The 24541-nt window shown below is 48.5% G+C and overlaps 2 protein-coding genes across 6 annotated transcripts; one reads left to right on the plus strand and one right to left on the minus strand.

The window, feature by feature from the left end:
- The first annotated feature begins 2783 nt into the window (after nt 1-2783).
- On the plus strand, nt 2784-10542 carry LOC146360098 (neudesin-like). 2 transcript variants are annotated; one of them, XM_084828847.1, is made up of 4 exons: nt 2790-4167; nt 4816-4876; nt 7013-7116; nt 8970-10542. In XM_084828847.1, exons 1-4 carry the CDS (start codon nt 4156-4158, stop codon nt 9144-9146), a joined length of 354 nt encoding a protein of 117 aa, XP_084684973.1. In that variant the 5' UTR covers nt 2790-4155; the 3' UTR covers nt 9147-10542. The 2 variants fall into 2 exon arrangements, with proteins under 2 accessions (XP_084684974.1, XP_084684973.1); XM_084828848.1 differs by having other exon boundaries at nt 2784-4876; nt 7013-7051; nt 8983-10542.
- A 3627-nt stretch (nt 10543-14169) lies between these two features.
- Nucleotides 14170-24030, minus strand: NENF (neudesin neurotrophic factor). Of its 4 annotated transcripts, none has more exons than XM_084828852.1 (4): nt 23848-24030; nt 20112-20172; nt 17940-17978; nt 14170-16009 (listed from the first exon to the last, which is right to left on the minus strand). In XM_084828852.1, the coding sequence occupies exons 1-4, from the start codon at nt 24007-24009 to the stop codon at nt 15846-15848; spliced, it is 426 nt and encodes a 141-aa protein (XP_084684978.1). In that variant the 5' UTR covers nt 24010-24030; the 3' UTR covers nt 14170-15845. The 4 variants fall into 4 exon arrangements, 3 of the variants coding, with proteins under 3 accessions (XP_084684978.1, XP_084684975.1, XP_084684976.1); XM_084828849.1 differs by having other exon boundaries at nt 17875-17978; XM_084828850.1 differs by having other exon boundaries at nt 14170-16022; nt 17875-17978.
- Nucleotides 24031-24541: the final 511 nt, after the last annotated feature.

Genomic DNA, 24541 nt, shown 5'->3' on the forward strand with positions numbered 1-24541 from the left:
CAAATATATTTAAAACAGGGGTGTTGAACCTCAGGCCCACGGGCCAAATCCTGCTCTCTTAGGCCCTCTGGGATTCCCCAGATGGCTTTACCACCTCCACCTGGCTCCACCCCCTTCCCCTTGACTAGCATGGGCTTTGTGACACACACTCTGACACTCTGATACAGGACACCCAAATCAGTAAGGCCCTTTATTGTAGCAAATCTTGGGGTAAAAGCTAAATGGTTACACTCTTCAGGAATCTTATAGCTCAATGATAGCTATAGGCCCATGGCTTAGTCCAAGAAACAATTCAAAGGGCTATTATCTACAACTGTGTCAGAGATCAATCCCACGATAATTTCCCAAGTCAGGTCTCAGTGGTTCATAATACAATGCAAGGGCAAGGGTCATGATAAATCCAGGCAAGCTAACATACCAGGCAATTCAGGACATGGTTCAACAGTGAGTTACAAGCTAGAATACACACACACACGGGTAGAGATCAGTCCAACAAAAGAGTCTATGTCAGAATCTTCACTGGACATGTGTCAAGGCAGATCAAGGGATGTGGTAAGGACAAACTAGAGAGAATGTGGGTTCTGGGTAGTAGAGACATTCCCTTTCAGGGCCTCTCCAGTCCTTGCTCTCAGACAGACTAAATCCAGGTTTCAAGATAACAGCAGATCAGTGGAATTCCCGAGATATTCCTCCTTAGATCCTCTACTACACTAGATCCCAGGCAGGCTAAAAACCCAGGTGTCAGCATGATCCCAGGCCTTGAAGAAGGGTGGAGTCCAAACAAGAAAGTGGTCCAGGTATTAGACATGTTGTTTCCAGCATTATATTCCACAGCAGGTTCTTAGAAATATAAGGTTCAAACAGACATGGCTCCAGATTTGATGGAGAGTCCAGGTGAAGAGTGCTTCAAGCAGCTCAGCTGGTGGTAAGTCCAAACAGGAAGGATTTGAAGCAGTCAAGATGAGAATGTTCCCTGCAAAGACCGTGGCACCTTGGCACCAGTGATGGGCTATTAGAGCCCTCTTTCTGAAGATCTACCTGACAGGGGACTCTAGTCTGTAAATCAGCAGTACATTAAGAAAGGCATTTCTATACTGCTTTCTACAGATGCTTCCATTCCCAAGAAACAGCTTTTAAAACCACTCCTTAGAATCATAGAAAAGCAGAGTTGGAAGGGGCCTACAAGGCCATCGAGTCCAACCCCCTGCTCAATGCAGGAATCCAAGTTAGAGCATCCCTGACAGATGGCTGTCCAACCTCATCATGAACGCCTCCAGTGTGGGAGAGCCCACCACCTCCCTAGGGAATTGGTTCCATTGTTGTATTGCTCTAACAGTCAGGACATTTTTCCTGATGTTCAGCCGGAATCTGGCTTCCTCTAACTTGAGCCCATTATTCCGTGTCCTGCACTCTGGGATGATCAAGAAGAGATCCTGGCCTTCCTCTCTATGACAACCTTTCAAGTACTTGAAGAGTGCTATCATATCTCCCCCTCAGTCTTCTCTTCTCAAGGCTAAACATGCCCAGTTCTTTCAGTCTCTCTTCATAGGGCTTTGTTTCCAGTCCCCTGATCATCTTTGTTGCCCTCCTCTAAACCCTCTCCAGTTTGTCTGCATCCTTCTTAAAGTGTGGTGCCCAGAACTGGACATAGTACTCCAGATGAGGCCTAACCAGTGCTGAGTAGAGGGGAACTAGTACTTCCCAGGGTTTGGAAGCTATGCTTCTATTAGTGCAGCCAAAAAGAGCATTTGCCTTTTTTGCAGCCACATCACATTGTTGGCTCATATTCAGCTTGTGATCGACAACAATTCCAAGATCCTTCTCGCTTGTAGTGTTGTTGAGCCACGTAACCCCCATCTTGTAACTGTGCATTTTGTTTCTTTTTCCTAGGTGCAGAACTTTGCATTTATCCCTATTAAATGTCATTCTGTTGTTTTCTGCCCAGCCCTCCAGTCTATCCAGATCACTTTGAATGTTGTTTCTGTCTTCCAAAGTATTAGCTATCCCGCCCAATTTTGTGTCATCTGCAAATTTGATCAGCATTCCCTGCACCTCCTCCTCCAAGTCATTAATAAAAATGTTGAAGAGCACTGGGCCCAGGACTGAGCCCTGTGGTACCCCACTCGTTACCTCTCCGCAGTTTGAGAAGGTCCCATTGATAAGCACTCTTTGAGTCCAATTCTGTAGCCAACTGTGGATCCACCTGATTGTTGTTTCATCTAGCCCACTTTGAGCTAGTTTGCTCATCAGGATATCATGGGGTACTCTGTCGAAAGCTTTGTTGAAGTCGAGGTATATGATGTCTACAGCATTCCCACGGCCAACAAGGGAGGTTACTTGATCAAAAAATGAGATCAGATTTGTCTGGCAGGACTTGTTTTTGACAAATCCATGTTGGCTTCGAGTAATCACTGCATTGTTTTCAAGGTGCTTGCAGAAGTATTGCTTTATGATCTGCTCCAGAATTTTCCCAGGGATTGATGTCAGACTGACTGGTCTGTAGTTCCCAGGTTCCTTTTTACCCTTTTTGAAGATAGGGACATTAGCCCTCCTCCAGTCATCTGGCACTTCCCCCGTCCTCCATGATTTCTCAAAGAGAATAGACAGCGGTTCTGAGAGTTCTTCTGCCAGCTCCTTTATTACTCTAGGATGCAATTCATCTGTCCCTGGAGATTTGAACTCATTCAACGTCATTAGGTGTTCCTTGACCATATGCCTATCGATCTCAAGCTGCAATCCTGCCCCTTCAGCCTGTACTTCGCCTTTGCCAGGAAGGTCATAGACCCCCTTTTGGGAGAAGACTGAGCCAAAGTAGGAATTGAGCACTTCTGCCTTTTCCTTGTGATCTGTTATCATTTTGCCATCCCTACTTAATAGTTGAACCACCATTTCTTTCCTCTGCCTTTTACTATGCACGTCTCTGAAGAAAGCCTTTTTGTTGCTTTTAGCATCCCTCGCTAACCTCAGCTCGTTCTCAGCTTTAGCCTTCCTGACGCCCTCCCTGCAATTCTGTGCTACCTGCCTGCACTCTTCCTTTTTAGCTTGGCCTTCCTTCCACTTCCGAGATGTGTCCTTTTTTGTTTTCGGGTCATCTCTAAGCTTTTTGTGAAGCCACATTGGCTTCTTCCGTTGTCTTCCACCTCCTTTCTTGTTGGAGTTTTGCATACCATTCTCATTTTGTTCATGTTTTTGCCACAGAACCCCCGTGCCTGGCATATTCAGGGTGCTCGCTCCATTCACATAGGGTGCTGAACATGCTCTTTGGACCATCATCACACATATACTGAGAATACGCCCTGCAACACACCCATCCTTGCGTGGGGCCATGGCTCTGTGGTAGAGCAGCTGCTTTGCATGCAGAGGCTCCCAGGTTCGATCCCTGGCATCTCCAGGTGGGCTAGAAAAGAACCTTGCCTGGGACCCTGGAGAGCTGCTGCCAGTTGATGTTGACAACGCTGGGCTAGATGGACCAACGGTCTGACTGAGTATAGGCGGCTTCCGATGTTCTTGTGGTTACATGCTGCAGGCATGATAGCAGGGGGCAGGTTGTCTTTTGTGGAAACCTGACTATCGTTACTAACCCTTGAAGAATCCTTGATAAACTTCTGTGTATACCCAGGATACCTTGGGACACGGTTCTAAAACCAGTGGGGGTGCTGTGGCTCAGCGTATTAAAGACTTCCACTGTCTACGTGTGCAGGGCCAGGAACTGAGCTCTTAATGTGTGAACCAGCAAGAGCAGCTGACAGGATTCATGCTCGAGTGGCTAGAAAAGGCCAGAGAGAGAGATCCCCCCAGAAGGAAAGAATAACATGTGCAGTTGATTCTGGAGCTGAATGTTAAAGAATGTTTCAGATCTTTACATTAATGTATGGATATAAAGAGTGGAGAGATAAGTGGGTTGTTCTCTCCCCCCCCCCCGCCCCCAATAAGCAGGCTTGTGTAAAAGTAAACCAGTGTATCTTATTATTTCCGAGCAGTCATTTGCATGCTGATATGTAATCATGGAAGCTGTGCAGTTAGGTGATTCGGCTTCTAAACCAATAAAATGAGTTACAGAAGCTTTATAGGATACAACAAGGAGGAAGACCTCTTCCGTGGTGGCTATGGTGCTATGGAGTTTCCTCCCTAAAGGAGACCTGGCAAAGGTCTCCCATGTTATGTTTAGTAAGTACGCCAGAACCTTCGCATTATAACAGGTCTTTAGTGATATTGACTGGTTTTACGGTTGATAGAGAAGGATGGTCTGGTTCACACATAAAACTAAGCCATGGTATGGTTTGTTGAAATCTGGCTTGTTGAATCCATCCCCGCAAACAAACCATGATTTATTAACTAGCTACAAAGCACAAACAGAACCTATGATTTGTTAATGACTTATGAAATCTGGCTTGATTAAACCATTGCTTGTGTCAATGTTTGAACCCAGAACCGTGGCTTATCCCTGGCTTCTTTGCACTGCTGTCCGCCCTGAAAAAGAGACAAGAGCAGCCTGAGGATAAAACGTCTCTGAAAGCTGGCAAATGGGTGGGAGAGAAACAAACCAGAAATAGGGAAAACAAGCTGTGGTTTGTTTGCTCATCTGCAAGACAATTCATGGCTAAAGGAACAAACCATGATTAACATAAATCATAGCTTAACCTTTCGTGCTAATGCATCTGATATCTCTCTTTCAGCTTACTGTAAGTCACCTTTGGGTTGTTTATGAAAAAAGCTGGTTAAGAGCTTAAAAACATATTGTTGATGGAAATGTTTTTAAAATATCATATACCTTGTCTCTAAAAAGCACATGCTTTCTGAAAAATGTCTTTTCAGGAGGATCAGCCTATTTACATAGCTGTGAAAGGTGTGGTGTTTGATGTCACTTCTGGAAAAGGTGAGTTAACCCTGCAGCAAGACATTTTCTCCCTGTCCCTGTCCCACTTCAGCTTCCAGTTGGCCCAGGTTTAGAGACAGAAATCTCGGTGCTGCAGTCTTGGCCATATGGCCGCCTTAAGGAGGCAGAGCAGAAGTTCAAGGATATGCTCAAAGGGGAGTTTCTCTCACTTAGTGATGCTGCCCTAGGATTTTGTATTGTATCACCCCAAGTTCCTTAGAGCTGTGGAGGGGAACTGAGTTGGCTGGGGCTGCTTCACTGTTTTGCCCCCACCACGTCCTTCCTGCCGTGCTCTAAGGGGAATCCCCCCAATTACCTGGGGGAGAACTGGGGGCTTGGGGAGGGGAATCCCCCATTCTCTCCACTCAGTGAGAAGAGATTACAGCCCCCTTCTCAAACCCCCCAAAGACTCCTGGAGTTGGGGCTTGGGCAGGGCCTGTGGAGGGAGCCAAGGTCTCCATGCGCTGGATGGGGAATGTCCGCGGGCTGGGTTAGGCCTGTGAGCCAGGAATTCCCCACCACTGCCTTAGAGGCAGGACAACATGTGTGGTGTTATTGTTCACCCATTTATCCTTGCAACAGCCCTGTGAGGCGAGATGGCTGAGTGATAGTGACTTGCCCCAAACTATCTAGTGAGCTTCGTTGGCTGAGCGGAACTTTGTCCCCAGTTCCTCGTACTCTGCTGTCCACTATATCAGCCTTTCCCAACCTGTTGGTCTTGTTGGGCTATAATTATAATAAGTTGTCGCCCCACACATTTGGAGGGCACTATAACAAACTGCAGTTTTCCTCCAATCTGGCGCCCTCCAGATGTGTTGGACTGCAATTCCCATAGCTCCCAGCCAGCAGCTAGGCTGGCTGGGAATTATGGGAATTGCAGTCCAACACATCTGGAGGGCGCCAGGTTGGGGGAAGACTGTCGTATTGTCTCAGCTTACTGGTAAGCTGGGTTTTCACTAGTTATAGCATCACATATTACTGATAGCACACTTCTGTTACCCAGTCCTGGTCAGGTCTGCTATTCTTTAAATCCAGTATGAATAAGCTGCTGCTGTTTGATACACACACACACACACACACACACACACACCCCTTCCCAGGCATCAAGCCCCTGTTCTCAGCCACTCTGAGCTCCTTTCAAGGTTTTACCAGTCTCGCCTTGAACCCAGAGCCCTGTGAGTTCTATAAAAACTTGGAAAAATGATGGCAGCCTTTGAAGAGTCAGTAACCCAGAGTAGAGTAGTTTACCTCAGCATCCTAGCTGATAACTGTACAACACTTGAGCCTGGGATCTCCAGCGTGGTACCTCTGTTGGCACCCATAGCCCTCCTGATTTTTATTTTATTTCTTAAGATTATTAAGAATAATAACAACAGTATGAATTGGGACCCTGACTTACTCCCTCCAGGGCCATCTTTATTGGGGTTCAAAAGAGTGGTTTTGTGTTTTGGAGCTCAGACCCCAGCTCTGCCTTGTATTTGGGTTCTTGCCCCACGCCCCATGGCAGCCATTTTGTGACAGTGCTTATATAACACGCTCTCAAAATTCCAAATGTGCCCACCAACTGAAAACGTTTGGGGATCCCTGCCCTAGATTACTGGCTTGTTGCTCCCTGCTCCCTCCTTCTGTGCACTGTGCCTCATAATATATAATGCTGGTGGACCTGGAATTGGTTGCAGTTTTTATGTTATTAGTTGTATGTTAGTAATAACATTTTCCTGTCGCTTTCATGACCAGGGTGGATGTGAAGTACATTTGGTGGACATGTTTTTCTTATTGTACAGCTGAGGCTAAGGAAATATTTCAAGGTCTTTGGTGTTGGAATATACATGTTTAGGTTCTGGTAGTGTACCAGGATAGGATAAACCAAACGAACCTCCACATGTTGTAGAAGTCCCAGCATGTGATGTGCAAATGTCAAATTTCTAGGCTTGTGAGGAATGAGATGATGCTAGAAATTTTTCTAGCCTTATTTACAGTTTTCTGATTTATAAACTGCTGTCCTCAAATGAAGTATGTCAGCCTTGGAAATATCCCAGACATCATTTCAAAAATTACAAGTCCTATGAGAGTTTTAAAAACTGCATTGATTTGGACTTCGTTTCATTGCTGCATTGTTCTCTTCTCCCTGAACAGAGTTTTATGGGAAAGGAGCACCGTACAATGCGCTAGTTGGTAAGGATTCGACCCGAGGCATTGCAAAGATGTCACTTGATCCAGCGGATCTCACTCACGATACAGTAAGCAAGAGAGAGAGATCTGTTCCTCATGTGGCGGGCTGCGGGCCCAGTTTTTCAAATCCGTTTGCTTGTATGTGGCCCTCGGTGCTGGTGGGGTCTCTTGGCCCAAGCGTGTGCAGGTGGTGGGCTGGGGAGGAACTCCACACGTGGAGCTGCCAAAGGAGAATGAACCCTTGATCCCTGGAGGAGAGCAACTGCAGTCCTCTGATCTGTGTGTCTGAACATGAGAACATAAGAAGAGCCCTGCTGGATCGGACCAAGGGTCCCTCTAGTCCAGCATTCTGTTCACACGGTGGCCAACTGGCTGAGTGTGGGAAACCCACAAGCAGGACCTGAGTGCAACAGCACCCTCCCGCCCATGTTCCCCAGCAACTGATGTACATAGGCATACGGCCTCTGGTACTGGAGGTGGCACATAGCCGTCATTAGCCTGATGGCTATTTCTCCCCCATTTGCATAGAGTCGCAGTCATGTACCCAGTGTTGTAGTGGGGCCAGAGTTTCCAGGGTCGAAGGGCCAAGATTTTTTGATTAGCAGGGAGCCATCTGCCGCTTCCCTCGGGCTTCTCTGTTCCCTCTGAGCTTAGCTGCGGTCATTGCAGTGATGTCAGGGTGGAAACTGAGCCCATAGAGCCCCAGAGCAGTTCTGATTCTGAGGAAGAACAGCAATCCGTGGGAGAGGAGCTTGCTCATCTCTCAGAGGCACAGCAGCGGGCAGAGATTCCTCTTGCCAGCATTCCTGGGAGAGATAGTGACCCTGGCAGTGAGAGAGCGCTGGCGGGGGGCTTGCTGGATGCTCGGCGCAGACGCAGGGAGCGGCGACAGATGGAGGGCGCGGAAAGGAGGCGTAGCGCTCGTTTGGCGCTCTAAACAACGGTCGCGTCCCGAGGACCCAAGGGAAAGAGGGAAGATCTCTCCCTAGCCCATAAGTTCAGGGTCTTCCCGTGGTTCCCCTTCAAACGGGGACCAACTGCCTTACCTGGAGCTTAGGCTACTCAGCTATCTTTCCCCAGTGCTGTTCCTTGCTTAGTCGCTAGTGATTAGTATCTGAGAGAGTCATAAAGGAATAAAGCCTTGGAGAGAATCCTCGTCGTCTGAGTCCTGAGTTGGTTATTGGAGGGGACTGCCAGACGCAGCTAGGGCACTCCTGACAAGTAGCTTGAGGGGAAATGGATTATCCCTGCAACACTACATCGTGATGTGCTGTCTCTGTTGTAATGCAAAGCGTTTGGGGCTGGCTTGGGCTTGAATGGGCAAGGAAGACTGGGAGGGGTTCGGACAATTGCAGCAGGAGAAATAAGGCAGGGTGGCTTATTTCCCCCACTGTACGTGCTGGGCCGGAATCCCCTACTCACCCTCGCTGGCACAGCTTGGTCTGTTGTCCAAACCCAGGCGTCATGGCTTGTGGGGGGGGGGGGGCAGGCGCTGTCAGCAACCCTCAACCCAACAAAATCCATGGGTTATTTGATGGTTGTTGTCCCCTCAGACGAGTCCTGCCTCCCCAGGTTCGGACGATACTGTACAAGCCGGGCCAGCGAGGGTGAGTAGGGGAATCTGGCCCGGCATGTACAGTGGGGGAAATAAGCCAGCCGTGGTTTGTTGACCATGGTCACTCACTACACAAAAAGATAATGGCAGAGTTGAAAACAGCTAGAACTAGTTTTTTGACATGATATGGATCAACAGATCTGCCTGCATCTTTGGACTCTGTGGGGTCTGTCATGATGGGCACCCGCACTTCAACATTTAGCACTATACCACTGCATGTAACGCAGCAAATTACCGTACTTGCGCTCTCTCTTTCTCTCTTTTCCTGCCCATCCTTCTCTCTTTACACAATCATATTTCCCTGAGACGGGACTCACAGAAGAAGAGCTGCAGTCTCTGGACGAGACCTTCAATGGTGTCTACAAAGCCAAATATCCTATCATTGGCTACACTGCCCAAAGAATTCTCAATGAAGATGGCAGCCCCAATCCAAACTTCAGACCTGAAGATCAGCCACATTTCGCCAATAAGGATGAGTTTTGACCAAGGACTTTGCTGTCTGAGACATCAGGGATACGCTCTGGAAATAGACAAAAACTGGTTGTATTTCTGACAGCCGGGAGAATGCCTGAAAAATGAATAGTAGGGTGTGCTTATAATACTGTGTATTTTTGTCATCTTTGAGGGCAAAACCAAATACCAAAGGGTTACCATTTTATCATGGTCCTGCAGTTGGTGAACCAGTAACATTATGGAACACATGGACTTTATCCAGTGAGATTGTTTTTTCCCAGTAAAATATTCCATGCCAGCACCATCCTATCTGCCTATTGATTGGCTAACCAAATTCATGTGCTATAAGACAAGAGCGGTATCCAGTGGCTCATGGGGGTATTTGCAATTTGACATTTTTTTATCTTTCATCCTGGCATAGGACTCCTGTGAATCCCATGTGCAGAACATGACTTCTATACACATGTAAAGATTACTGCATATGCACACATAGTATGCACACTGGGAAACTGTCCCTAGCTAGTCTTACCATAACAAGTGGGACCTGCAAGAAAAGTGTTGCAATGCAGGGTGCTCCTGTTCAAGATGCCAGCCAGCCAGCTGGCCTTGCCCTCTTGCTGGACATGCCATTCCTTTCCCCTATCTGTTTCCCCACCCCCCACGACAGTCACACTCACTGAGCATGCTCAGTCCTCATTGGGCTGTTTTGGGGTTTGTTTTAGCCCCTTGGCTTTCCCCTCTAAAGTTTGTCTTGTTCAAATCTCCCTCTTGTGTGTGCATGGTACTTTGGGGACATAAAAGATCTGCACAGAGAATGAGTTTGCTATTGGTATATAGCAGGGGTGAGGAACCTCTTTCAGTCCGAGGACTGGATTCAATTTCAAAGAAGCTCTCGGGGGCCACATTCCAGTGTGGCCATCTGGGGATCCTTGGAGGGCCATCTGGGGATCCTTGGAGGGCCAGATTGGGACCCCAGGCAGGCCGGATATGGCCCATGGATTTTGAATAGACAGGTGGGGCCAAAGGCAAAGGGGGCAGGGCTCACACACCACTGCCCCAGCATAGTGTAGCTTAATGCTCTTACTGCTAGTAAGGAGAGGCATTTCAACCTTTTGGAATAGGGAAAAAAACTGCTTAAAACCCAGGGAATCACTAAATGATCAGTGGTTAGAAAAAGAGGGTGGAGCCTAGGGAAGGGGTGTGGCCATCTGGGGATCCTTGGAGGGTCAGATTGGGACCCCAGGCAGGCCGGATATGGCCCACGGGCCTGAGGGTCAACACCCCTGGTATAGGAATATCCGAAACTGGAACTCCATGGATAGAGCCCTCTGGTAGCATCTATCAACCAAAGGTGGAGGGAAAATATCAGGGGACCAGGGGCCTCCTGGAAGCATATCCCAGCTGTGGAATGAGCTCCCTAGAGAGGTTCGCCTGGGAAACCCACAAGCAGGACCTGAGTGCAACAGCACCCTCCCGCCCATGTTCCCCAGCAACTGATGTACATAGGCATACGGCCTCTGGTACTGGAGGTGGCACATAGCCGTCATTAGCCTGATGGCTATTTCTCCCCCATTTGCATAGAGTCGCAGTCATGTACCCAGTGTTGTAGTGGGGCCAGAGTTTCCAGGGTCGAAGGGCCAAGATTTTTTGATTAGCAGGGAGCCATCTGCCGCTTCCCTCGGGCTTCTCTGTTCCCTCTGAGCTTAGCTGCAGTCATTACAGTGATGTCAGGGTGGAAACTGAGCCCATAGAGCCCCAGAGCAGTTCTGATTCTGAGGAAGAACAGCAATCCGTGGGAGAGGAGCTTGCTCATCTCTCAAAGGCACAGCAGCGGGCAGAGATTCCTCTTGCCAGCATTCCTGGGAGAGATAGTGACCCTGGCAGTGAGAGAGCGCTGGCGGGGGGCTTGCTGGATGCTCGGCGCAGACGCAGGGAGCGGCGACAGATGGAGGGCGCAGAAAGGAGGCGTAGCGCTCGTTTGGCGCTCTAAACAACGGTCGCGTCCCGAGGACCCAAGGGAAAGAGGGAAGATCTCTCCCTAGCCCATAAGTAGTTTACCTCAGCATCCTAGCTGATAACTGTACAACGCTTGAGCCTAGGATCTCCAGCGTGGTACCTCTGTTGGCACCCATAGCCCTCCTGATTTTTATTTTATTTCTTAAGATTATTAAGAATAATAACAACAGTATGAACTGGGACCCTGACTTACTCCCTCCAGGGCCATCTTTATTGGGGTTCAAAAGAGTGGTTTTGTGTTTTGGAGCTCAGACCCCAGCTCTGCCTTGTATTTGGGTTCTTGCCCCACGCCCCATGGCAGCCATTTTGTGACAATGCTTATATAACACGCTCTCAAAACTTCGCCTTTGCCAGGGGGCTCATAGACCCTCTTTGGGAAGAAGACTGAGCCAAAGTAGGAATTGAGCACCTCTGCCTCTTCCTTGTCATCTGTTATCATTTTGCCACCCTTATTTAATAGCTGAACAATCATTTCTTTCCTCTGCCTTTTACTATGCACGTATCTGAAGAAAGCCTTTTTGTTGTTTTTAGCATCCCTCGCTAACCTCAGCTCATTCTCAGCTTTAGCCTTCCTGACACCATCCCTGCAATTCTGTGCTCCCTGCCTGTACTCTTCCTTTGTTACTTGGCCTTCTTTCCACTTCCTATATGTGTGCTTTTTTGTTTTCAGGTCATCCCTAAGCTTTTTGTGAAATTCCATTGGCTTCTTCTGTTGTCTTCACCTTTTCTTCTTGTTAGAATTGTTTGTAATTGTGCCTTGAGAATTTCCTTTTTTAAAAGCTCCCACCCATCTTGGACTCCTTTTCTCGTTAGCACCGCTTGCCATGGGACCTTACTGATCACTGTTCCGAGTTTATTAAAATCAGCTTTCCTAAAATCCAGGGTACGCGTTTGACTACCCTCGGCTTTTGCTTCCCTTAGAACCAAGAACTCAAGTACAACATGGTCGCTTTCCCCCAGAGTTCCTGTAACTGCTACTTTATCCACTAAGTCATCTCTGTTGGTTAGGATCAAGTCAAGGATAGCCGATCCTCTAGTTCCTTCCTCTACTTTCTGTAGGAGGAAGTTATCCACCACACAAGTCAGGAATTTCCTGGAGGGGCCATGTTTTGCAGAATTTGTCTCCCAACAAATATCGGGGAAACTGAAGTCCCCCATTACTACTACATCATGCTTCCTTAAAACATTGGCTATTTGCTTTTCAAAAGTTTCATCCTCGTCTTCTCCTTGATTGGGTGGCCGGTAGTAGACTCTGACCACCAGGTTCCTTTTATTCTTTGCTCCATTTATTCTGATCCAGATGCTCTCGATGGGGCTACCAAGCTCCTCCTCCTGTATTTCTGTGCAGAGATATGTATTTTTCACATACAGTGCAACCCCACCTCCCTTTCTGTTCCTACTTCCTTAGTCCAAGTCCCGTCCCGTCCCCCACCCGACCCAGCCTGTCTAGTTTCCACAGACAGGCTATGCAATCGAGATGCCATGGAAGACTTTTGTATTTCGAGGAGATAGTGTGACATGCTACAACTGCTTCTTTTATGCCTGAAACTCCTGTGAGACCTTAAAAATCTAGTCTTAGGCCTCTTTAAGAGCCTTCTAGCCTCTTGGCCTGACTCCTGGTTTTCCAGTGTATGGTCAGGCTGGTACAACCTTGGAATGCAGGAGGATCTCTTTGGCCATGATCCACCTGCCTTAGCACTTATATCTTGGGTAGAATAAAAAATGCATCATCATCATGAGACTGCAAGTTTTGACCATCAACAGGTATGATTAAGGGGGCTGCGAAAAACAGCACATAGACACAGGAGACTTCAAGTATACAATCCCCTCCATAGCGTTACTCAGTTGAGGTTTGGCACAGACCGGGACCATGGAGGTGCTGCGCGTTGGCTGACCGGAGTCTATCTGCTGTCGTTATCTCGGGCTCCCAATAGCAGAACAGAGGAGTAAGATATTCTTCTTAGTTTGCTTTATAACATCATCTACTCAACTGTAATACTCTGCCTGCTATAGCTGGCAAAGCTTTTTGATTCTTACTCCCTTGTGTAGTCATTGCTCTGAATCCAAGAAAGAACCTCTCTGCCTTTGGCAAAACAGGCTATCGGCTTTCTTAGCTGTAGTCACTGTCATTCAAGGTCAAAACGTGCAGCTGATTAGGAGTTTTCCATTCCCCCAGCCTCCTTCCTCCTGAAGAAACCAGGCAGAATAGGCTCTCACCATTCTGACATTCCTCATCCTGCTCAGGCCCAAACCAGTCCCCTCCCTCGTCCTGTCATCAGCTGGGAAACCAAGCTGAGCTATGCTCTCAGGGCCTTGGGCTCTCTGCGACTGAACTGGGTCTCCCAGTTAACCTGTTCTAAACCTGAATCAGAGTCTGTCTCTGAAAGCATAGGTCCCACAGTGGCACTGGGTCTAACCGTGACACTGGCCGCTGTTTGGTGGTTTCCAGGCTTTTGTGCAGTCCCCCCGCCCCATTCCTAAAAGGTTGAAATGCCTCTCCTAAGGCTGAGTTATTGGCAGGAAAAGCTTCAAGCTGAAATATCCTGGTATTTTTGGCTCCGTCCTCTTTGCCTTTGGCCTCAGCCCCTTTCACCTTCAGCCCCCGCCCACCACTGGAATGCAGCCTCCAAGAGCATCTCCAAAAATGTAATGTGGCCCGTGGGCAGAAAGAGATTCAACACCCCTGATCTAACCCGTAGTTGAATCTCTGTATTTAAAGAAGCTGGAAATCCTGAGGTCAGGATGAAATCTTCACAACCAACTTGGAAGCATGTAGACCTCTGAGCAACTGTTGAGCCTGGGTTCACATCTGCATAAAGCCTCGACTGTATTCAGTGCCCATCTGACTTCCGCAAACCACACGCTCCAGGTCCTCAGCTTGCTACTGACCCCCTCGCTGCTTATGGGGAGGTGATAACAGGGCCAGAGCAAGCCATGAAACCTGGAGACTCTGTGCGGGCTGCTTCCATAGCACATCGTAACTTGCCTCTGTAGGAATGCAAAAATTGCCTTGCTGGATCTAATCAGAAGCCAGCCGTATGTATGTATGTATTTATTTCTGTACCGCCCAACAGCCGAAGTTCTCTGGGTGGTTCACAAAAATTAAAACTACAAAGCACAGCATAAAACAATATAAAATATGAAAGCTTAAAACCAGAATATAACAGTACAAACCAGAACAAAACCTAGCAGCAATTCAGAGATTTAAAATACAGATTTAAAACAGCAGAGTTAAAAGACTAGGATGCTAAAATGCTGGGAGAATACAAAGGTCTTCACCTGGCGGCGGAAGGAGTACAACATAGGTGCCAGGCGAACCTCTCTAGGGAGCTCATTCCACAGCTGGGATATGCTTCCAGGAGGCCCCTGGTCCCCTGATATTTTCCCTCCACCTTTGGTTGATAGATGCTACCAGAGGGCTCTATCCATGGAGTTCCAGTTTCGGATATTCCTATACCAGGGGTGTTGACCCTCAGGCCCGTGGGCCATATCCGGCCTGCCTGGGGTCCCAATCTGACCCTCCAAGGATCCCCAGATGGCCACACCCCTTCCCTAGGCTCCACCCTCTTTTTCTAACCACTGATCATTTAGTGATTCCCTGGGTTTTAAGCAGTTTTTTTCCCTATTCCAAAAGGTTGAAATGCCTCTCCTTACTAGCAGTAAGAGCATTAAGCTACACTATGCTGGGGCAGTGGTGTGTGAGCCCTGCCCCCTTTGCCTTTGGCCCCACCTGTCTATTCAAAATCCATGGGCCATATCCGGCCTGCCTGGGGTCCCAATCTGGCCCTCCAAGGATCCCCAGATGGCCCTCCAAGGATCCCCAGATGGCCACACTGGAATGTGGCCCCCGAGAGCTTCTTTGAAATTGAATCCAGTCCTCGGACTGAAAGAGGTTCCTCACCCCTGCTATATACCAATAGCAAACTCATTCTCTGTGCAGATCTTTTATGTCCCCAAAGTACCATGCACACACAAGAGGGAGATTTGAACAAGACAAACTTTAGAGGGGAAAGCCAAGGGGCTAAAACAAACCCCAAAACAGCCCAATGAGGACTGAGCATGCTCAGTGAGTGTGACTGTCGTGGGGGGTGGGGAAACAGATAGGGGAAAGGAATGGCATGTCCAGCAAGAGGGCAAGGCCAGCTGGCTGGCTGGCATCTTGAACAGGAGCACCCTGCATTGCAACACTTTTCTTGCAGGTCCCACTTGTTATGGTAAGACTAGCTAGGGACAGTTTCCCAGTGTGCATACTATGTGTGCATATGCAGTAATCTTTACATGTGTATAGAAGTCATGTTCTGCACATGGGATTCACAGGAGTCCTATGCCAGGATGAAAGATAAAAAAATGTCAAATTGCAAATACCCCCATGAGCCACTGGATACCGCTCTTGTCTTATAGCACATGAATTTGGTTAGCCAATCAATAGGCAGATAGGATGGTGCTGGCATGGAATATTTTACTGGGAAAAAACAATCTCACTGGATAAAGTCCATGTGTTCCATAATGTTACTGGTTCACCAACTGCAGGACCATGATAAAATGGTAACCCTTTGGTATTTGGTTTTGCCCTCAAAGATGACAAAAATACACAGTATTATAAGCACACCCTACTATTCATTTTTCAGGCATTCTCCCGGCTGTCAGAAATACAACCAGTTTTTGTCTATTTCCAGAGCGTATCCCTGATGTCTCAGACAGCAAAGTCCTTGGTCAAAACTCATCCTTATTGGCGAAATGTGGCTGATCTTCAGGTCTGAAGTTTGGATTGGGGCTGCCATCTTCATTGAGAATTCTTTGGGCAGTGTAGCCAATGATAGGATATTTGGCTTTGTAGACACCATTGAAGGTCTCGTCCAGAGACTGCAGCTCTTCTTCTGTGAGTCCCGTCTCAGGGAAATATGATTGTGTAAAGAGAGAAGGATGGGCAGGAAAAGAGAGAAAGAGAGAGCGCAAGTACGGTAATTTGCTGCGTTACATGCAGTGGTATAGTGCTAAATGTTGAAGTGCGGGTGCCCATCATGACAGACCCCACAGAGTCCAAAGATGCAGGCAGATTTGTTGATCCATATCATGTCAAAAAACTAGTTCTAGCTGTTTTCAACTCTGCCATTATCTTTTTGTGTAGTGAGTGACCATGGTCAACAAACCACGGCTGGCTTATTTCCCCCACTGTACATGCCGGGCCAGATTCCCCTACTCACCCTCGCTGGCCCGGCTTGTACAGTATCGTCCGAACCTGGGGAGGCAGGACTCGTCTGAGGGGACAACAACCATCAAATAACCCATGGATTTTGTTGGGTTGAGGGTTGCTGACAGCGCCTGCCCCCCCCCCCCACAAGCCATGACGCCTGGGTTTGGACAACAGACCAAGCTGCGCCAGCGAGGGTGAGTAGGGGATTCCGGCCCAGCACGTACAGTGGGGGAAATAAGCCACCCTGCCTTATTTCTCCTGCTGCAATTGTCCGAACCCCTCCCAGTCTTCCTTGCCCATTCAAGCCCAAGCCAGCCCCAAACGCTTTGCATTACAACAGAGACAGCACATCACGATGTAGTGTTGCAGGGATAATCCATTTCCCCTCAAGCTACTTGTCAGGAGTGCCCTAGCTGCGTCTGGCAGTCCCCTCCAATAACCAACTCAGGACTCAGACGACGAGGATTCTCTCCAAGGCTTTATTCCTTTATGACTCTCTCAGATACTAATCACTAGCGACTAAGCAAGGAACAGCACTGGGGAAAGATAGCTGAGTAGCCTAAGCTCCAGGTAAGGCAGTTGGTCCCCGTTTGAAGGGGAACCACGGGAAGACCCTGAACTTATGGGCTAGGGAGAGATCTTCCCTCTTTCCCTTGGGTCCTCGGGACGCGACCGTTGTTTAGAGCGCCAAACGAGCGCTACGCCTCCTTTCCGCGCCCTCCATCTGTCGCCGCTCCCTGCGTCTGCGCCGAGCATCCAGCAAGCCCCCCGCCAGCGCTCTCTCACTGCCAGGGTCACTATCTCTCCCAGGAATGCTGGCAAGAGGAATCTCTGCCCGCTGCTGTGCCTTTGAGAGATGAGCAAGCTCCTCTCCCACGGATTGCTGTTCTTCCTCAGAATCAGAACTGCTCTGGGGCTCTATGGGCTCAGTTTCCACCCTGACATCACTGCAATGACCGCAGCTAAGCTCAGAGGGAACAGAGAAGCCCGAGGGAAGCGGCAGATGGCTCCCTGCTAATCAAAAAATCTTGGCCCTTCGACCCTGGAAACTCTGGCCCCACTACAACACTGGGTACATGACTGCGACTCTATGCAAATGGGGGAGAAATAGCCATCAGGCTAATGACGGCTATGTGCCACCTCCAGTACCAGAGGCCGTATGCCTATGTACATCAGTTGCTGGGGAACATGGGCGGGAGGGTGCTGTTGCACTCAGGTCCTGCTTGTGGGTTTCCCACACTCAGCCAGTTGGCCACCGTGTGAACAGAATGCTGGACTAGAGGGACCCTTGGTCCGATCCAGCAGGGCTCTTCTTATGTTCTCATGTTCAGACACACAGATCAGAGGACTGCAGTTGCTCTCCTCCAGGGATCAAGGGTTCATTCTCCTTTGGCAGCTCCACGTGTGGAGTTCCTCCCCAGCCCACCACCTGCACACGCTTGGGCCAAGAGACCCCACCAGCACCGAGGGCCACATACAAGCAAACGGATTTGAAAAACTGGGCCCGCAGCCCGCCACATGAGGAACAGATCTCTCTCTCTTGCTTACTGTATCGTGAGTGAGATCCGCTGGATCAAGTGACATCTTTGCAATGCCTCGGGTCGAATCCTTACCAACTAGCGCATTGTACGGTGCTCCTTTCCCATAAAACTCTGTTCAGGGAGAAGAGAACAATGCAGCAATGAAACGAAGTCCAAATCAATGCAGTTTTTAAAACTCTCATAGGACTTGTAATTTTTGAAATGATGTCTGGGATATTTCCAAGGCTGACATACTTCATTTGAGGACAGCAGTTTATAAATCAGAAAACTGTAAATAAGGCTAGAAAAATTTCTAGCATCATCTCATTCCTCACAAGCCTAGAAATTTGACATTTGCACATCACATGCTGGGACTTCTACAACATGTGGAGGTTCGTTTGGTTTATCCTATCCTGGTACACTACCAGAACCTAAACATGTATATTCCAACACCAAGACCTTGAAATATTTCCTTAGCCTCAGCTGTACAATAAGAAAAACATGTCCACCAAATGTACTTCACATCCACCCTGGTCATGAAAGCGACAGGAAAATGTTATTACTAACATACAACTAATAACATAAAAACTGCAACCAATTCCAGGTCCACCAGCATTATATATTATGAGGCACAGTGCACAGAAGGAGGGAGCAGGGAGCAACAAGCCAGTAATCTAGGGCAGGGATCCCCAAACGTTTTCAGTTGGTGGGCACATTTGGAATTTTGAGAGCGTGTTATATAAGCACTGTCACAAAATGGCTGCCATGGGGCGTGGGGCAAGAACCCAAATACAAGGCAGAGCTGGGGTCTGAGCTCCAAAACACAAAACCACTCTTTTGAACCCCAATAAAGATGGCCCTGGAGGGAGTAAGTCAGGGTCCCAATTCATACTGTTGTTATTATTCTTAATAATCTTAAGAAATAAAATAAAAATCAGGAGGGCTATGGGTGCCAACAGAGGTACCACGCTGGAGATCCCAGGCTCAAGTGTTGTACAGTTATCAGCTAGGATGCTGAGGTAAACTACTCTACTCTGGGTTACTGACTCTTCAAAGGCTGCCATCATTTTTCCAAGTTTTTATAGAACTCACAGGGCTCTGGGTTCAAGGCGAGACTGGTAAAACCTTGAAAGGAGCTCAGAGTGGCTGAGAACAGGGGCTTGATGCCTGGGAAGGGGTGTGTGTGTGTGTGTGTGTGTGTGTGTATCAAACAGCAGCAGCTTATTCATACTGGATTTAAAGAATAGCAGACCTGACCAGGACTGGGTAACAGAAGTGTGCTATCAGTAATATGTGATGCTATAACTAGTGAAAACCCAGCTTACCAGTAAGCTGAGACAATACGACAGTCTTCCCCCAACCTGGCGCCCTCCAGATGTGTTGGACTGCAATTCCCATAATTCCCAGCCAGCCTAGCTGCTGGCTGGGAGCTATGGGAATTGCAGTCCAACACATCTGGAGGGCGCCAGATTGGAGGAAAACTGCAGTTTGTTATAGTGCCCTCCAAATGTGTGGGGCGACAACTTATTATAATTATAGCCCAACAAGACCAACAGGTTGGGAAAGGCTGATATAGTGGACAGCAGAGTACGAGGAACTGGGGACAAAGTTCCGCTCAGCCAACGAAGCTCACTAGATAGTTTGGGGCAAGTCACTATCACTCAGCCATCTCGCCTCACAGGGCTGTTGCAAGGATAAATGGGTGAACAATAACACCACACATGTTGTCCTGCCTCTAAGGCAGTGGTGGGGAATTCCTGGCTCACAGGCCTAACCCAGCCCGCGGACATTCCCCATCCAGCGCATGGAGACCTTGGCTCCCTCCACAGGCCCTGCCCAAGCCCCAACTCCAGGAGTCTTTGGGGGGTTTGAGAAGGGGGCTGTAATCTCTTCTCACTGAGTGGAGAGAACGGGGGATTCCCCTCCCCAAGCCCCCAGTTCTCCCCCAGGTAATTGGGGGGATTCCCCTTAGAGCACGGCAGGAAGGACGTGGTGGGGGCAAAACAGTGAAGCAGCCCCAGCCAACTCAGTTCCCCTCCACAGCTCTAAGGAACTTGGGGTGATACAATACAAAATCCTAGGGCAGCATCACTAAGTGAGAGAAACTCCCCTTTGAGCATATCCTTGAACTTCTGCTCTGCCTCCTTAAGGCGGCCATATGGCCAAGACTGCAGCACCGAGATTTCTGTCTCTAAACCTGGGCCAACTGGAAGCTGAAGTGGGATAGGGACAGGGAGAAAATGTCTTGCTGCAGGGTTAACTCACCTTTTCCAGAAGTGACATCAAACACCACACCTTTCACAGCTATGTAAATAGGCTGATCCTCCTGAAAAGACATTTTTCAGAAAGCATGTGCTTTTTAGAGACAAGGTATATGATATTTTAAAAACATTTCCATCAACAATATGTTTTTAAGCTCTTAACCAGCTTTTTTCATAAACAACCCAAAGGTGACTTACAGTAAGCTGAAAGAGAGATATCAGATGCATTAGCACGAAAGGTTAAGCTATGATTTATGTTAATCATGGTTTGTTCCTTTAGCCATGAATTGTCTTGCAGATGAGCAAACAAACCACAGCTTGTTTTCCCTATTTCTGGTTTGTTTCTCTCCCACCCATTTGCCAGCTTTCAGAGACGTTTTATCCTCAGGCTGCTCTTGTCTCTTTTTCAGGGCGGACAGCAGTGCAAAGAAGCCAGGGATAAGCCACGGTTCTGGGTTCAAACATTGACACAAGCAATGGTTTAATCAAGCCAGATTTCATAAGTCATTAACAAATCATAGGTTCTGTTTGTGCTTTGTAGCTAGTTAATAAATCATGGTTTGTTTGCGGGGATGGATTCAACAAGCCAGATTTCAACAAACCATACCATGGCTTAGTTTTATGTGTGAACCAGACCATCCTTCTCTATCAACCGTAAAACCAGTCAATATCACTAAAGACCTGTTATAATGCGAAGGTTCTGGCGTACTTACTAAACATAACATGGGAGACCTTTGCCAGGTCTCCTTTAGGGAGGAAACTCCATAGCACCATAGCCACCACGGAAGAGGTCTTCCTCCTTGTTGTATCCTATAAAGCTTCTGTAACTCATTTTATTGGTTTAGAAGCCGAATCACCTAACTGCACAGCTTCCATGATTACATATCAGCATGCAAATGACTGCTCGGAAATAATAAGATACACTGGTTTACTTTTACACAAGCCTGCTTATTGGGGGCGGGGGGGGGGGGGAGAGAACAACCCACTTATCTCTCCACTCTTTATATCCATACATTAATGTAAAGATCTGAAACATTCTTTAACATTCAGCTCCAGAATCAACTGCACATGTTATTCTTTCCTTCTGGGGGGATCTCTCTCTCTGGCCTTTTCTAGCCACTCGAGCATGAATCCTGTCAGCTGCTCTTGCTGGTTCACACATTAAGAGCTCAGTTCCTGGCCCTGCACACGTAGACAGTGGAAGTCTTTAATACGCTGAGCCACAGCACCCCCACTGGTTTTAGAACCGTGTCCCAAGGTATCCTGGGTATACACAGAAGTTTATCAAGGATTCTTCAAGGGTTAGTAACGATAGTCAGGTTTCCACAAAAGACAACCTGCCCCCTGCTATCATGCCTGCAGCATGTAACCACAAGAACATCGGAAGCCGCCTATACTCAGTCAGACCGTTGGTCCATCTAGCCCAGCGTTGTCAACATCAACTGGCAGCAGCTCTCCAGGGTCCCAGGCAAGGTTCTTTTCTAGCCCACCTGGAGATGCCAGGGATCGAACCTGGGAGCCTCTGCATGCAAAGCAGCTGCTCTACCACAGAGCCATGGCCCCACGCAAGGATGGGTGTGTTGCAGGGCGTATTCTCAGTATATGTGTGATGATGGTCCAAAGAGCATGTTCAGCACCCTATGTGAATGGAGCGAGCACCCTGAATATGCCAGGCACGGGGGTTCTGTGGCAAAAACATGAACAAAATGAGAATGGTATGCAAAACTCCAACAAGAAAGGAGGTGGAAGACAACGGAAGAAGCCAATGTGGCTTCACAAAAAGCTTAGAGATGACCCGAAAACAAAAAAGGACACATCTCGGAAGTGGAAGGAAGGCCAAGCTAAAAAGGAAGAGTGCAGGCAGGTAGCACAGAATTGCAGGGAGGGCGTCAGGAAGGCTAAAGCTGAGAACGAGCTGAGGTTAGCGAGGGATGCTAAAAGCAACAAAAAGGCTTTCTTCAGAGACGTGCATAGTAAAAGGCAGAGGAAAGAAATGGTGGTTCAACTATTAAGTAGGGATGGCAAAATGATAACAGATCACAAGGAAAAGGCAGAAGTGCTCAATTCCTACTTTGGCTCAGTCTTCTCCCAAAAGGGGGTCTATGACCTTCCTGACAAAGGCGAAGTACAGGCTGAAGGGGCAGGATTGCAGCTTGAGATCGATAGGCATATGGTCAAGGAACACCTAATGACTTTGAATGAGTTCAAACCTCCAGGGACAGGGTCAGTCTGACATCAATCCCTGGGAAAATTCTGAAGCAGATGATAAAGCAATCCATCTGGAAGCGCCTTGAAAACAATGCAGTGATTTCTCGAAGCCAACATGGATTTGTCAAGGACAAATCCTGACAGACAATCCTGATCTTATTTTTGGATCCAGTAACCTCCCTTGTGGACTGTGAGAATGCTGTGGACATAATATACCTGGACTTCAGCAAAGCTTTCAACAAAGTGCCCCATGCTATCCTGACGAGCAAACTAGGTACAAGTGAGCTAGATGAAATAACTATCAGGTGGGTCCACAGTTGGCTACAGAATAGGACTCAAAGAGTTCCCATATCAATGGGATCTTCTCAAACTGGGGAGAGGTAAAAAGCGGGGTACCTCAGGGCTTAGTCCTGGGCCCAGTGCTCTTCAACATTTTTATTAATGACTTGGAGGAGGAGGTGCAGGGAATGCTGATCAAATTGACACAAAATTGGGCAGGATAGCTAATACTTTGGAAGACAGAAACAACATTCAAAATGATCTTGATAGACTGGAGCGCTGGGCAGAAAACAACAGAATGAAATGTAATGGGGATAAATGCCAAGTTCTGCACCTAGGAAAAAGAAACCAAATGCACAGTTACAAGATGGGGGATATGTGGCTCAACCACACGACAAGCGAGAAGGATCTTGGAATTGTTGTCGATCACAAGCTGAATATGAGCCAACAATGTGATGTGGCTGCAAAAAAGGCAAATGCTCTTTTGGGCTGCATTCATAGAAGTATAGCTTCCAAATCCCGAGAAGTACTAGTTCCCCTCTACTCAGCACTGGTTAGGCCTCATCTGGAGTACTGTGTCCAGTTCTGGGTGCCACACTTTAAGAAGGATGCGGACAAACTGGAGCAGGTTCAGAGGAGGGCAACGAAGGCCCTATAAGGAGAGAATGAAAGAACTGAACATGTTTAGCCTTAAGAAGAGAAGACTGGGGAGATAAGATTCCCTTTTCACAGGGAACTCAAGCGCTGTAATGTGATGGCGCATTATATCTGATCTATTTAAAAACGGAATAAAAGTCCCGTGGTGCAGGAGACCCCCGGCAGGTTAGCGATCTCGTCTAAAGGGCCTGCAGACTTCCGCGAGCGAGCGAGCGAGCTGAGTCGCAGGACAAACGCTCCGCGCGAAGAAGCCGGACAACACACCGCCGCGCGAGACCAGCTTCCTTCCACCGAAGATGCGGGCTCTTTCCCTTGTTCGCTTCGGCTATTGGGCGGCATAAAAATGTAATTAATTAGGATTAGCGAGCGCGTCGCTTCCACATTTGAGCTGGAGAGGGAGCGAGAGAGCTTGGCGCCTGCGAACACCGCCGCAGGGGACGCCCCGCCGCGGCACCGCTCTGCGCGCCCTGAAGAGCCTCGCGGGCCGCCCTTGCGCGCTCCCAGCAGCAGCAGCAGCAAGCCGCTCCCAGCCCCGCCTGGCCGGCCCGCAAGCCCCCCCCGCCGCCTCCCCTGGGGGAAACCTCCCCCTGCCGTACCTCCTTCCCGTCGTATCTGGCCAGCTCGGACTCGGTGAAGAGGCGCACGGGCCTCTCCCGCGGGGCGGGCTTGAAGCGCAGCTCTTGCTCGCTCCGCGCCTCCTGGGAGCCCGCGAGGGCCAACGCCAGCAGGGCGAGCGCCAGTGCGAGGCCGCCAGCCATGGCGCTCTGCGGGCCGGGGGCGGCCGGCTCCTCCGGGGCGGGGACAAGGGCGGCGAGGCGTGTTAGAGCGGATCCGATCTCTCGGAAGGAAACGCCTTCGTGACCCCTCCGCCGGGCCTGGCCTGGCCGGGCTGCACATCCTGCTCCTTTTCAGCCCGTGCCTTTTCCCGGCGCCTCTCCTTTCTTTGGACGTTTCCTTAACCCCAATGCGTAATTTCTAAAATGGGAGCTGCCGCTCACATTTTCCGCCCCAGACTTAGTCTGAGAGACTCTCGGTTGTGGCGAGCCAAGGGTGGGGGTCGCAGACACTCTGCACATGCACCAAAGAGGAAACTTTTCTATTAAGGGGCACGGTAGTGAGTCATGGAGACTAGTGGCATTCCAACCTGCCCACCAGCCTGTCAAAATATACAAAATATAAGAAAGTGTATTACCATTTAGGTATCATGAATATATGCTTTTTGATTGTCCCATTATGATTCTCCAAACACCCCCACCCAATTATGAAATTTAGTACCTACTAAGAAAAACA

The sequence above is a fragment of the Heloderma suspectum genome, chromosome 1 (genome assembly GCF_057233095.1).
Source record: "Heloderma suspectum isolate Gila_16-S chromosome 1, 16-S_ref, whole genome shotgun sequence".
In the NCBI taxonomy this organism is placed as follows: Eukaryota; Metazoa; Chordata; class Lepidosauria; order Squamata; family Helodermatidae; genus Heloderma; species Heloderma suspectum.